The 13,711-nt window shown below is 34.8% G+C and overlaps 1 protein-coding gene across 1 annotated transcript in view; it reads left to right on the top strand.

The window, feature by feature from the left end:
* CABCOCO1 (ciliary associated calcium binding coiled-coil 1) overlaps positions 1 to 12,918 on the top strand; it is a gene marked incomplete at its 5' end in the record, with an annotated part of 108,785 nt that extends 95,867 nt beyond the window's left edge. Inside the window, 3 exons of the mRNA XM_079714825.1 lie at positions 7,046 to 7,168; positions 7,580 to 7,720; positions 12,691 to 12,918. Coding sequence (XP_079570951.1) covers positions 7,046 to 7,168; positions 7,580 to 7,720; positions 12,691 to 12,765 — 339 coding nt within the window. The 3' untranslated portion in view covers positions 12,766 to 12,918. The remainder of the gene's footprint in view (positions 1 to 7,045; positions 7,169 to 7,579; positions 7,721 to 12,690) is intronic.
* Positions 12,919 to 13,711: the final 793 nt, after the last annotated feature.

The following is a 13,711-nucleotide window of genomic DNA, read 5'->3' as shown; positions in this document are numbered from 1 at the left end:
GCTTACCAACTGATTTACAACTTCCTGTGTTGTTTTTTAATCTATATTTGTCAGCACATTTTTAATGTCAGATTACTTAAAATAGACATCTTGGGTCTAAGAGGTCAGGAATAATAATATTATGTTGACTTCTCTAAATATTTCATAGCACTTACAAACATTCTAGTTTAAGCCAAAAAAGCTTTATATTTCTAAATGAAATAAATTTCAATATAGTTTTAAGATTTCTTTTTCTTTCAACTGATGTCTTCAGGGCAGAAGTGCAGTTCAATCCACATACTTTGAAGTTAAGTAAATTACATGTATAGATTTATCCAAATAGTTTCAACCTCCTTTTACTCAGATAACTTAAATTGGGAAAATAACAGGAAGTCCATGAAAAGAGAAAGACAAGAACCAAGGACTCAGGGTTCTTCCACTGTAGTTTCTCTTCTAACTATTATGATTTGTAGTCTCTTATAATTTCTGCAAATTACAGGTACTTGTTCAAAAAGAGTATTATCAAGTATAAAAGCCATGAAATAGCTTAATCTTCATATAAGCTACCATAAGATGTAATTAAAATGCAACATTTATAAAATCAAAATTTTAAGTTTATATTTCTAATTCAAAATAGGCTCTCCACAAAGATAATTGCATAACTCATTATTCTAACTGATACCTAATTTCCTAATTCTTAAAACAAGAGATAATTTAGAGTATTTCCTCAATTTTAAATACTAAAAACCTCAAATTTAAATAGAACACCCTAGATGAAACCAAACAAAAATCATCCATGATCAGAACTGTTTGAAATACTTTATTCTGAGTTCAAGGATATGCCTTTTAGAGTATAACTTAGTAAGCTAAACAAATATATCCTGAGTGGCTTCTAGAAGATATTTTTGAAAAGAATTAGTTATTTTCTAACTGTTTTTAATGGAACCAACCGTATTTTCAGTCTCTCACCCTGAGGAAGTTGCAAGATAAGGTCAATCCAAGAATCGAAACTAAGTACAGTGTTGAACTTAGTAGTTTTAAGAGCTCTGGTATTTCAATTTTCACAAGAAAGACATGTTGAAAGTTTGCCCTAACTTTGCTTTTGACGAAATTTGTTAAAGGAAATCTTTTTTGAATTGAACTCAATCTGGGAAACCACAGGCCACATAGGATGCTGAAAAACAAAAGATAAAAAGAGTGATAAATTGTGGGGGAGGGGAGAAGCAGGTTTTCTCATTTTGGAAGTTGGGCATAAACACTCTCCTTTTCTAAATGAGGTGGTTTGCAGGAGTCCTGACCAGGCCGCCTACCTACCTAATTATGTCATGCTAGTCCCAAAGGAGAAGTTGTTTGGATCCAAGGAATTCGTCAAATCAAAGGATATATGTTTGAGAGTTTAAAAATTGAGACTATATGGAAACAGGGTGATGACATGTCCTCATTGACAAATTCTTCTGAGTTAATTGGATTGCTTGGGCGATGTTAACAAATATAGAAATAGCATGAACCAGTATCCCCAGCATGGCTACTCTAATCTCTCTTCCAGTGCTGGCATTAGAAAGATGATCCTTTCAATAATAACAGTAATTATAAATGATAATAATAATACACCTTTGGCTTTAATAATACTTTCCCTTTGAAGAACTCCCAACATTTTTACCCACATTATCTAATTTGTACCCTGAAACAATTCGATGAAGTAGCCAGGTAGCGATTATCATTACCTTCCTTTTACAGATAAATAAACTGAGGCCTAGGGATTTCTTAGCATCACACAATTAGGAATAGAGCCAAGTCTAAAGCCTATCATTCAGTGGTCTATCTTCCACATTATTGCCATCTTTAGAAACTCTGGGTATCTGAAGTACTGTTCTAGCTTTCATGAAGTGTTTGCACCAGAGCCAGATCAAAACATCTTTTCCTGTTAAATTGTATTTACATTACAAGAAGATATCCTTTTTCAAATTCATTAGAGAGGGTTTTGTTGTCTGAGGTCATTAAGTTAGGAGTACTCAATTTCTTTTCAAAATATAGTGTTTCTTTTCAAATTATAGTGTTTTCTTATGCAGAAGTACACTTAGAAATACTAAAGATGTCTTAAATGCTCTGGAATCAGTTTAACTATCTAACTTTTTTAGAAAAAATATCAAGCCCATGTTAAACAATATCAAATCAAGAGATACAAATAAAATGGGCACAAGGTGTTAACTGGAGTGCCCTAGCCAGATTGCAAATTGGTTTACTGGGGCCCACCAACTTAAATTCCTCTTTGCAGCTTCAGCTGGACGGGGTAGTCTTCATTTCCTGTCCTCACTTGTACTGTGTTACCGTTCACTGTCTAGGTGATTAGCTTGTGAATCTGATGGTCTCAGAGCTCTATTAAGTTATAAATGTTCAAACTACCAGTATGCTGTGGATAAAAATAGAAGTTGCTATTAGATGTCTATTCATACCCTGCAGAAGCCTGGCAACATTTTGAACCTTTCAAAACGTAAATACTGCATATTAAGCATAGGAAAGAAAATTAATGTGCTGCATTTGTGAATTTATTTCCAAGTCAAAAATGCAAAGCGGGAGGAGGACTCTTGTAGCAGAATTGATCTTCTACATTTATGTTAAGAAGTTTGAAATGGCCTGAACACAAAAGAAAAACACTTTAGAAATGGATTAATTTTAGTTTCTCTGATAATCTCAGCTTTTGAATTTCCTCTTTTGATTTTAAATTTATGGCTTCAGTATGACATTACCAGAGTTGATTGCATTTTGCAGGTGGCACTCATGTGTTGTTGCTTTATGTGTAGTATATTGTGGGCAATGGGTTACAATTTGTGTTAAAATTTTCCAAAATGACACAGTACTTCTTAATTAGACTTGCAAATGAGTAGTGACTTTTTTTCAAGGAGAGAAAATAGTTAAAACATTACAGGAAGTTTTGTGCTTTTTTTTCCTTAGTTAGTATTGGGAGAAGTTTGCCATAAAGTTTTCTTCCTGAAACTTTGACAGTTTGTAGTAAGTTTTGATTTACATATGAAGTCATCATCTGACAATTCCAAATAAGTGTCTTTTTGAAGCATACCAGTTTTTTATGTGTCTATAGCTCAAAAAGAGTTTAACAGATTTATCTTGTTTTCTGCCATTCGAAACAGTAAAAAGTTGTCATCTCAATGGCATTTTTAATATTTTGAATAACCTAATAACTAAATGTAATAAGTTAATAATTGCCATCTTAATCATAGGTTTCAGTGATACAAACAGTACCCACAAATCACCTACACTCTTTTCAAAGAAAAACAATCATAAATAACAATAAACAAAAAAATAAGAAAACAATAAACTACAGTTAATGCTACCAATGTTAACACATAAAGTAGAAAAAGAAAACATGCAGTAACACAATTTTCAGATAAAATCTTTACACTTCTTCTCAGACACAGTAAGATCTAGAAGCAGATTCTAATTCTTATAAGTATTTTTCAGACCTAAACTGACCCCGTCTTTAGTTCCAGGAGGTTCAAAATTCCTATCATTTATTCCCATGGTAAATGTCCATTTCATACTGAATATGTAAATTCTTAAAAGAGCTCTAGTGATTTCATTTGGCTTGTAAGTAAAGATCTTGGATGTTTTTAAAGCTACATAATGTTTGGTGATGAAATTTTGTACTTATGAGTATTAAATTATGCCAAAAAGCCATTTACTTGATATTCTTTAAATACCATGGCACAATGCAACTAAACTCAGATTATAAACCATCTTAAATAACACTAATGCAATGTGCACTTAATGAACACTATAACTAACTTAATTTTCATGTAACAGATAACATCTGGGGGAAATGTATATTGGTAAGTTATGCAAAACTAATTTCTAGCGACCACATCTGTAGATGTTATTTATTGTATGTTCACTTAACAGTTCATTATTCTGTTTAGAAATCTATTCTCTTCTTTATTAGAGCTTTTAATGTACTCACCTTAGTTCAAATGGTCTGCTCATTATCAGAAAAAATATAAATGGCATTCACATGGAACAACATGATTGTTTTTATTATATCCATTTGTGTGCAAGCACTCAAAAATGGCAAGAGAAACACATTTATTGCTTTACATTCAAAGTAATATTTAGGAGGTATTTGAAAGTCAAGCAAAACCAATCATTTGGCCAAATGATGTACGTGTATAATCAGAAACTCCTGATTTTTAATCTCAGCATTAGGCCTCAGGCAAGTCACTTAAAGTCTTTCTCTTTGTTTTCTGATCTGAAGATTATGGGTGCTATTCTCTTATAGACTAAAAGAGGGGGTTGCTAAATCAGAGTCCCAAATAGGAGTGTTTTTTTAATAAACATACTTGATCCTTTTTCTGTTTTTATTTTAAAGATTTAAGAGGTAACATATTATACTTTTGAGGAAAAAATATGAGACAATTACAGTTCTACAGGAATGTATAAAATAGTTATAAAACTAGCTTTATTTAATTTGCTTCAACTATTCATAGACGAGGAAATTATAACGTTCTTTCAGAAAATCTAACTTAATAAAGCTGACCATGTCTTTCTGTTTTAAATAGATTTTATTACAGAACCAGTGATGTTGTAAAACATGAGGTTTTGTTAAAAAAAAATACAAAGGCCTAATTGTATTTTTTAAAGAAAGTATTGCATCAGACGGTTTCATTTAAACATATTTGCTGGCTCTGTGCTCTCACCACAATTATTGATTCTAATTTTCCTTCAACTTGTTTTTTAAAAAGACTACTTAATGGGGGAAAAAATCACTATGATGCTTCTGGGCACTATGTTTATTTCAAACTATGTATTTGACAGTGTACCTTCTTACTACTAATGAAATGACTTTATATTTACCCTTATCTGAAATTGGGACATTCCTTTCCCTTACGGTATCTTACTAATGTAGCCAAATGTAACTCTTTGTGAAAGAGAAAAATGTAGCTGTGGTTTGGTTCATTGATAGTATGCAAAACACCCTGAAGTAAAGAAATTCTCACTGCCAGTTTTTGTGCATGAATTAAATCAAATGAATAGCTGTATGAGCTACACTCATAAAAATCAAGGAAAAGAAAAGCCCAACTCTCAGTCAGAGCTTCAGGTTCTTGGGATAAATAGGAGCTTCACTCCACCAAAGAAATGATGATGTGGAGCTGAGGAGTACACACACACACACACACACACACACAGACACACACACGGACACACACACACACACACACCTTATTTATTTTACCTATAATATTTCAGAGGATTTAAAATATATTTAGCAGTTTCATTTTTCTAGCTTGGTAAAATAAAGAGCAATATAAGGTGCAGGAGGGTAAAAAAGAAGTGTGGTGAAAAAATGGTACAAATAATTTTGTGGGAAGATGAAAATGCTTGTATGTCCCATTTCGGAAAAAAAAACAGTATCTTATGAAAGTGAAGAGAGAAAAGGATTGTTCTCATAAGTTTTTTTGATCTTCTATTTCGATTAACATTTAGTCAACTTAAGATAGACAATCTGTAATGATGTCATCTAATAGAATAAAGATTAAGTGCTTAATAATATCAGTTAGTATTGGGAAACTAACTAATGTTAGTTGCCACAAATGTGCCAACATGATGACATATTACAGTTTACTGAAAACTGCATCAGCCACAAAGTCAGCACACCAGGGTTTAACTTCCATCCCTGTCACCATGTAATTATTTGACCTTAAGACAATCATTAAATCTCTTGATTTCCAAATTGCCTTGACTGTAAAGTTACGACACTTCAGTCCTTCTATATATTTATACTACACAGCAACTTCCTATAAAATCAAATTAAAATTAGTAATATGAATTCAAGGCAAAATACATTGCTATGACCAAGCAATAACCTAGCCTCCAGTTCATTCCAAAACCTATCTAAATCAAAAATATTAATATGTAAAAGATGAAGTATTATAACATGTAAGTTTATTTGAAATATTGTGGAGAAGTTAAAAATGAATATGATGATTTCAGGGTGTTTCCAGGCCCCATGGGATGGTAATTATTTGGTGAGTTTACACATTTCTAGATTTTTGTCTTAAAACTTGTAGGCTTAAAGACTGTCAGCATACAGTGGGTGGCTTCATCTCAGGGCCACAAAAACAAGCTCCCGAGACCTCACTAAATAAACTAGAACATGGATTTATTGATTTCCAATGAGGAATGTAACAGGCATGAAGATCAGAGCACTCAACTGGGTGTGTCTATAGATCATCTGAGATGGGAAGGCACAGATTACTATCAGAATGTTGCCTTTTAAACATGAAATCAGAGCAAGAGGAACCATTTAGATGCATCAGATGTTTAATGCCATCAGTACCCTCATCTCCGCTCTCTCCCCCAAGTCATGGTGAGATGGACACCACATAAGGTGACTTCTTTAACTCATTTCTTCATTTCCACTGTTGACCACCCGTCACTCTTCCTCTGGTTGGCACTCTTGCCACAGAATTATTAAAATGCTCACAGTGGCATCTTGCCTTGCCCTGGGTGTTTCTGCTTGACTTTTCAAATCTCCTCTCTGATTTACTGTATGTTGGCTATATACATTAACCGTTAGAGCCTTTATTGTCCTCCTCACCAGGTTCTCTTGGCCACTTCACCATTGTTTCCAAGAACAGCTATGCTCTACTAGTAATATCAATCACCATTAGGCTGTTATTGAGTGTTTTAAGCACGAAACCCTCTGCCAGAACTGGAGAAGATGCACAGAGGATCTAAAACATGGTCTCTATCTCCAGAGAGCTGGTAGACAGGAGGAAGGGGACACTGACCCATGAAACAAATCAAGATCAAGGCCGTACAAAATGAAGTTCTAAACTACATGGTACAGAAAAATTAGACAGTGGGTGAAAGTAAAATGCAAATTATCAGGTACAGAACACAAAAAGCACTAGAGAACTAAGGGGTCAGCGACGTCAAGAATTCAGAGGCGATGGCACTTAAAAAATAATAGACTTGGAACTTTATAAATATTGCCTGAAATTGTGATTACTCACCAAAGACTCTGTCATAATACAGCTCTTCTCTTCCCCACTAGCAATTGATAGAGGTTGTGAAGCCTGCAGGTCACCCTTTCCCTGATCCTCTAGAAGAAGGAATCTCATTTGATATTTACTCAACATTCATAGAGCCGCCTCCAATACTGGATATGGAAATGAAGGTATATTTCCTTTTGTCTCTTAATTCACCCTATCTGAGCATTATATTCTCTAGAGGATAGGAGAAGAAGAACAAAATGCTCTTCTATCTTCTTTCCCTCTGATTTTTCCTAGCTAAATATAAATATTTCTTTTGGCGTTGATTCACAAGTGGGCCAGCTGAGGGTGGTTCAGCAATTTTAATTACTTCTACTCCATCTTCCCCAATCTCCACCTTCATTTTCCCCAGAGTAGGTAAAAGCAGAATTCTTGATATGTCATGATGCTCATGAATAATGAAAATGCAGGAAAACGTCAAATCAAAATCCTTCCAGATTGACATCATTTCTGATAGAAAACTATCCAAGAGAAGCCTTTACTATCAGTAAAGGCTCCAGAAATCACTTGAGTGTTGTTTACTTTTAATATTCTAGGGGTTGAATCAAGAACAAGGCCCTGAAGAGTCCCAGCCAGAAGCTGACACTTCAGAGACTGATCCATTAGTTGGTTTCACCATTGAAGATATAAAATTGGTGCTGGGTCAAGTCACAGATGACATTTTGATCAGCATTCAGGTACTCAGCCTTGATGGTGTGCTCACTTACTTTATTACTGGTTAATTAGCCAACCTCAACCTTAATGTCTATAAACACTACCCACGCTCTGCCAGCAGGAGTGATGCTGATGATGGAGGAGTTCAATATAACATCTCCACATAACTCTCAGTTGAGTCATCTAAGACTCAGTAAGATCACAAAATAAATTCACCAACAGCACATAGTGTGGTGCGTTATCAGTTTACAGATCATTCAGCATTGAGACCTAAAAAATAACATGATAAAGACTTCGTGCCCAGTCACACTGTAAGCAATTGCTCATGCAAGAGTAATGGGAGGACATTTCTATATAGTAAACACTAAAGCTCAGACCATAATTCTTAGCTAAGACCTTTCACCGACTTCCTACAGAGAGGCTTTCATATCTTTGAACTCCTTCTCAGATGGTTTGCTCCTTTTCACATACCACTAATAGCTAATGGCTATGTATATTAATGGTGTTATCACTGAAACCAATGGCTGCATGAAAATGGTGATGGCAACAGCCATCTCAGTAGCAACTGCCAATGATGAATCAGTTGGCTAAGTTTTATGCTTAATGTATTTTGCCCATCCAAAAACAAACAAACAAACAAAAAACATTTCTACCTCAACACAAAGGCTTGCATCATTTCCTAGGCAAAATGATTAAATGAGTGATTTCCATATTTTGAGAGGATTTATAATTTCTTGTGGCAATAACAATGAATCAGTAGGACAATATACTGCATGTTTAAAATATGAATGCATCTCAGGGAAAGATTTAGTTGTTCTCTGGACATGAGACTATATATAAAAAGCACACTGTATTAACAACTAATTTAGAAGGAGCAAAAGATTAGCTTGGCAATAGCATACCTTGTTAGTTGTTTAATCATCAAATGTTAATGTGCTATTTACATGAATATTTAATGATTCAATGCCAACAGAATCAGCCAAAGTCCTCGGCTTAATAAGGGGTGTTTAGTGTTTACCAGAAATAGTGAAAGGACACATTTTACACAAAGCTTTATTGTTAACAACCCTATGAATGTAATAACTGGTTACTGTGTAGAAGGGCAGAATGCAGTTGAACTAAGCTAAGTTCAGAACATATCTCCTTTTTAGATTTGATAACATTTCATCTAAATATAGTTTATGTATAATCATGGCCCTGGGCTCCTTTGTGATCCTGCGGCTCTGAAATTATCACCGAAGGACTACTAGACAGTAATAGAATTGTTTGCAGGCCCCCAAAATTGAAAACATCTTTACCGAGGCCATGTTCCATGTAGTGAGCAGTATGTTTTTAACTATTCATTGAAAAAAGAGTTTTAAATTAAGGCCTGCAGCATTTATATCACTACTCTCTATAGCAGAAAGAATATGATTGCTATGTGTGTGTTATTGTCCCACTGGCCTGCAGCCATCTTTACTGAGCTTGGACGTCCATTAGCTGGCTCATCTAAATGTAATTAGGCATAGAAAGAACTTGGACCAGAGGTGAGGGATACAGATCTTTCAGGTGCCTTGATCACTTCCATGTTAAGTAGATTCATGGACATTAGCGTGGGCCAAATTATTGCCAATTTTTCGATAAAATTGCATGGTGACGTGGATTGATACAGTGTTTCAAGATAGCAAACCCCTTTACATATTTTCTCTCAAAAATCCTAGTAAACTCCATGCAAATTAGGCATGATACTTACCTGATAAATAAATTGAAAACTTAGAGACACAGAAAGATTGTCATTTGTCCAGGGTTTCCAGGGTCAGAAACTGATGAAAGGCCCTGATTGGGAGCTGTGAACTGGGTTCTAGTTCTAATTCCAGTGTTATCCACAGAAACCACATAACATCTAATATCATGACCAGACTACTTTGGTTTTTAATACTCCAGTGGTGTGGCACTTTTTCAGTGTTTACTCTTGTGTCTTGGTCAAATTCCAAGTCGGGTAATTGCTCTCTGCTTACCTAAATTTCTCCCCCTGTTTTAGATGGGTAAGTTATTTTCCACTTCTAAAAACTCCTTCCAGTGTTCTTGGCTCTTAAAACTGTCTCATCGCTGTTCAAAGGTAGCCACTTGTCAGTGGTCAGTGTATATAAACCTTCTGAAGACACTGACTTGCTGTAGGAACATTTAATGAATTATTATTTGTAAAATGTTTTACATTTTCCAATAGTTTTTTCTCCTTCTTTATTTAAAAATCATACTCTTATTATAATTTTTGTAGGAAAAGGCAGTAGAGAATTCATGTTTTAAGTAGTTTTTTCAGAGCTTCTCCTCCAGCATGGTTACAGGCATATTTCACTTTCTGTAATTCAGAAATTTCTGACAATAGTGTGAATCCTTAAATTTTTTATGTTAATCTACTTACTTTCCCATTGACTCACTTTATAATTTTAGAAATTTATTAAGAATGAAGTTATCTTGGCCCTGAGATGTTAATTAAAATTATACTGAATAGAGCAAACATTTTAAGCTTATATAGTTTAGGTATTTTAATTTTAAAGATACATTCAAAATGAAATTAGTTTGGCCCTGAGTTGTGTAATAAAAATTATACCCAATGGAGCAAACCTTAATATATTTAAAGAATTATATTTCAGAGAAATATGAATGCTAGCACTCAATTCTTACATTAAATGTTGGCTGTTGGCCCTGTCTAAGCAATAGGGCAAAATAATGTGAAAACCTTGAGGGAAGTTTGCCATCTTGGGACCATAGGTATTTTTAGGTCAGCTTGAATTTCCAGGTTAGAAAAGCTGAGTGGGAAATCACCTCAAGGAGTGATCACTGAAAGGGTATTGAACTCAGGTCATGGATTTTCCATTCTTTCCTAAAAGGAAGTAGAACCATACCCTACCCTGGGGGTTGTAGGATAGCATGTCTGGTCAGCAGTGTTCTGAGGATTAACACGGAGACACCATAGACCAATGACAACCTGTTCTTGCCCAGACGGGGAGTCTTGTCATCTAGCGCCCTATCATCATGGTCTAGAGATCTGAGACATGTCCCTCTGTCAGCTCTAGCAGGTGTGCACCTGACTTTCAGGAGCCTTTTCCCCAGAGCACACACTTGTGTCAGTGAATTCTGTCTCAGTGAAATACCAGAAAGACCTCCAGGTTAATGTGAAAACCTTGATGAGACAGTGAAACAGAAGCTGGAAGATGATAATACATCTGTTCTTAGTTGAAAAGAAATGAGATTATTGGTGGATATAGAATACATTAATTGAAAGCGGGGAGAGTCAATTGTCTAGTTAGAGCAGTGCTTCCCGATCCTTTGGAATTGTAACAAGATCATTTCTTCAAACCATTTCATTCCCTGTATGGTCTAATATATAGCATGCCATAAAGAAGCAGAAGTAATCTATTTTTAAAACATATCACAACATCCTATTAATGAAATAGTATAATGTTGGTGAATATATCACAAAATTAGGAGTTGGAATTATGAATTTAAAAGCTAACATACGTGAAATTTAACATACTTAATTTTAAACTACTTAACTTTTCAGATAAGAACTAAAGGTGGTTGAGTGGCTTGCCCAAGGCCACAGAGCTAAACTAATCCCTAGGTCTCCACACTTCTAGACCCTGGCTCCTTTCAGCTCTTCCAAAATTATGCCTGCGGGGATTAGTGGACCCTGAAATATGACAGTTCTTTTGTAACCCGGAGGACCATGTTCATCCCTCATTGCCTCCTTCACCCAGCCACCAAGAAAGGAAAAGATGAGAAGCTAGAGGCCAGACTTGACCCCAGGGCTTAATAATCAAACTTGAGCCAAAAAAGATCGATATTCACACGAGAACCCAGAATTATTGACACCAATGTGATCTTTTCAGAAATAGCAACTCTTATCTGATGAGTCAGATAAGGCAACCAGGTGAACCTTTGAAAACTACCTATTATAATTACATTTATAAATAAAGAAATAAGAATGAAGTTATATCTGGACCAAAAACAGTATTTGATTTTTAAAATTTCTTCTATATAAGCTAAAATAATACATTTCTCAAAATACAGTTACCCTGATGTCCTCAAATTAGGTTATAGACATTAATATTTTAAACTTCAAATTACTTATTAACATTTATGTGTATGAACTACTCTTCATACACTTGTCAGCTATTTTAAATCACCTGAACTACTTCTCATACACTTGTCAACTATTTTAAATCACCTCAACAAAAACACCAGTTTTACCATGCCCCACCACTGGTTTCTCTATACATAGTTTTATAACCCATCATGAAAAAAGGAAGACATTTCCAGGGCTACAAATGTTCAGATAATGTGAAAATATTTTTGGAATTATGCAGGTAGCAATGTTAGTCCACAGAATATCTCTGCCAGAAGCTAAATGCTATCACAGCCATTGCAAACACTAAAACCTGTCAACAACTGCTTACTTTTTTCTACCAAAACTGTACCACAAAGTGGCATAATTCCAAGAGTTATATGTGTGAAGAATACTCTTTAATTATGAGAATCATTCTAATTGTGAAATTATTTGTGTTGTTATTTCACAACAGAAGGTTTCTGGGATCTCATTTAGAATGTATTACACAGGAGACAAAAACATCCATTGCAAAGGGGTGGCAGTACCCACAACACTGCAATAACTGAGCCTAGAGCAGTTATTCTGATTCGGTGCTTATTGGTAAAGTCTGTCTGAAAATGCAGATAAATTAGCCTATCTTCTAACACAAGGCTATGTGAAAAATGGCTGTCCAAATACCACTTCCTGTTCACAGCAGACATGCTATACATTGGGAATGTGCAGAGAAATATGATAAAGTGTTATCACATCACTCCAGGCTGAAACACGGCTATGTCTGCAAAACAGGAAGGTGTGTGAGGGATAATGTGTGTCTTTAGGCACTATAGTATGTCAAAACCGCAAAGACAATGTGCACCAAAAGATAGCTCCATCATAACCACTTTTTTATGATTGTCTTCACAGACCAAGATAAACGAAAAGCTGCGAATACAGGAAGAGGCCTTTAATGCACGAATAGAAAAATTGAAAAAGGCCTGAGGGCTCCAAACAAGGAGAGTGATGCTAAACTTCACAGAAACAAACAAAACCAGCCAGAATAATAGACTCTCTAGAGCACCAGATCGCCTTCATTTAGCTGGGAGAGGAAAACCAAGCCCCAATTTTTATTATCCTAACTAATTAGAAAAGTATTGGGCACAATTTTGCTACCTCCTGTCCCATAACAGCCTCTGAATTTATTACACTGTGTGTAATAAGAACATTTTGTATATAAGAGTTTGGAGAATTATATATAAAAATACAATTACTTTTACAATACTCCTTTGACATTTTGACTAGTAAATGTTAATCATCTTCAAGGAGAATGAAGTCAACTTTTTAAAATAAAGAAAAAAATAATAATTTTATCCACACTGACCCAAATGAACTGCCACATTGCTGAAGCTTTGTGAACATAGACCACCACCGCACTGCTGAGGATAAAACTTGCTAAACAATAGCGATTCAAGTGCATCTACTAGGGGTTTTTTTCCTCCTTAAATCAGTTGGTTTTCTTATTTAAATGTTTCAGTGTGAAACCAATTTTCTGAAATTATATAATGCAGTTTGAAGCACTTTAATTTATTCTGTACTGTATTTGTTATTTCTAATCTTGTTACTCTCCCAGGAGAATACATGACCTATATAAAAAGAAGCAATGTATAAATGGTTATTAAAGACCAACCTATATATAGATTGTAAAAATCTTAAATACAAATCAAACTCACAGAGCTCTTAAAATTAACCATTATATTGCAGTAGAATGATTGAAAATATCTCAAGCCTTTAAATACCTTTATTGAAATATAATTTCAAAAGAAAATATCCATTTGTTGACAGATTGTCCCTAGTTGGACAAACTAAATTAACTACTACCTCGGCCCTTTCCCAATTTCTAAGACTTCCGAGTATTCTAGAGTGTAGAGCCTTGCTAGGAGGGGGCCAT

Source organism: Hyperoodon ampullatus, assembly GCF_949752795.1.
Source record: "Hyperoodon ampullatus genome assembly, chromosome: 1".
Lineage (NCBI taxonomy): Eukaryota > Metazoa > Chordata > Mammalia > Artiodactyla > Ziphiidae > Hyperoodon > Hyperoodon ampullatus.
This window is presented reverse-complemented; position numbering and strand designations above follow the sequence as displayed.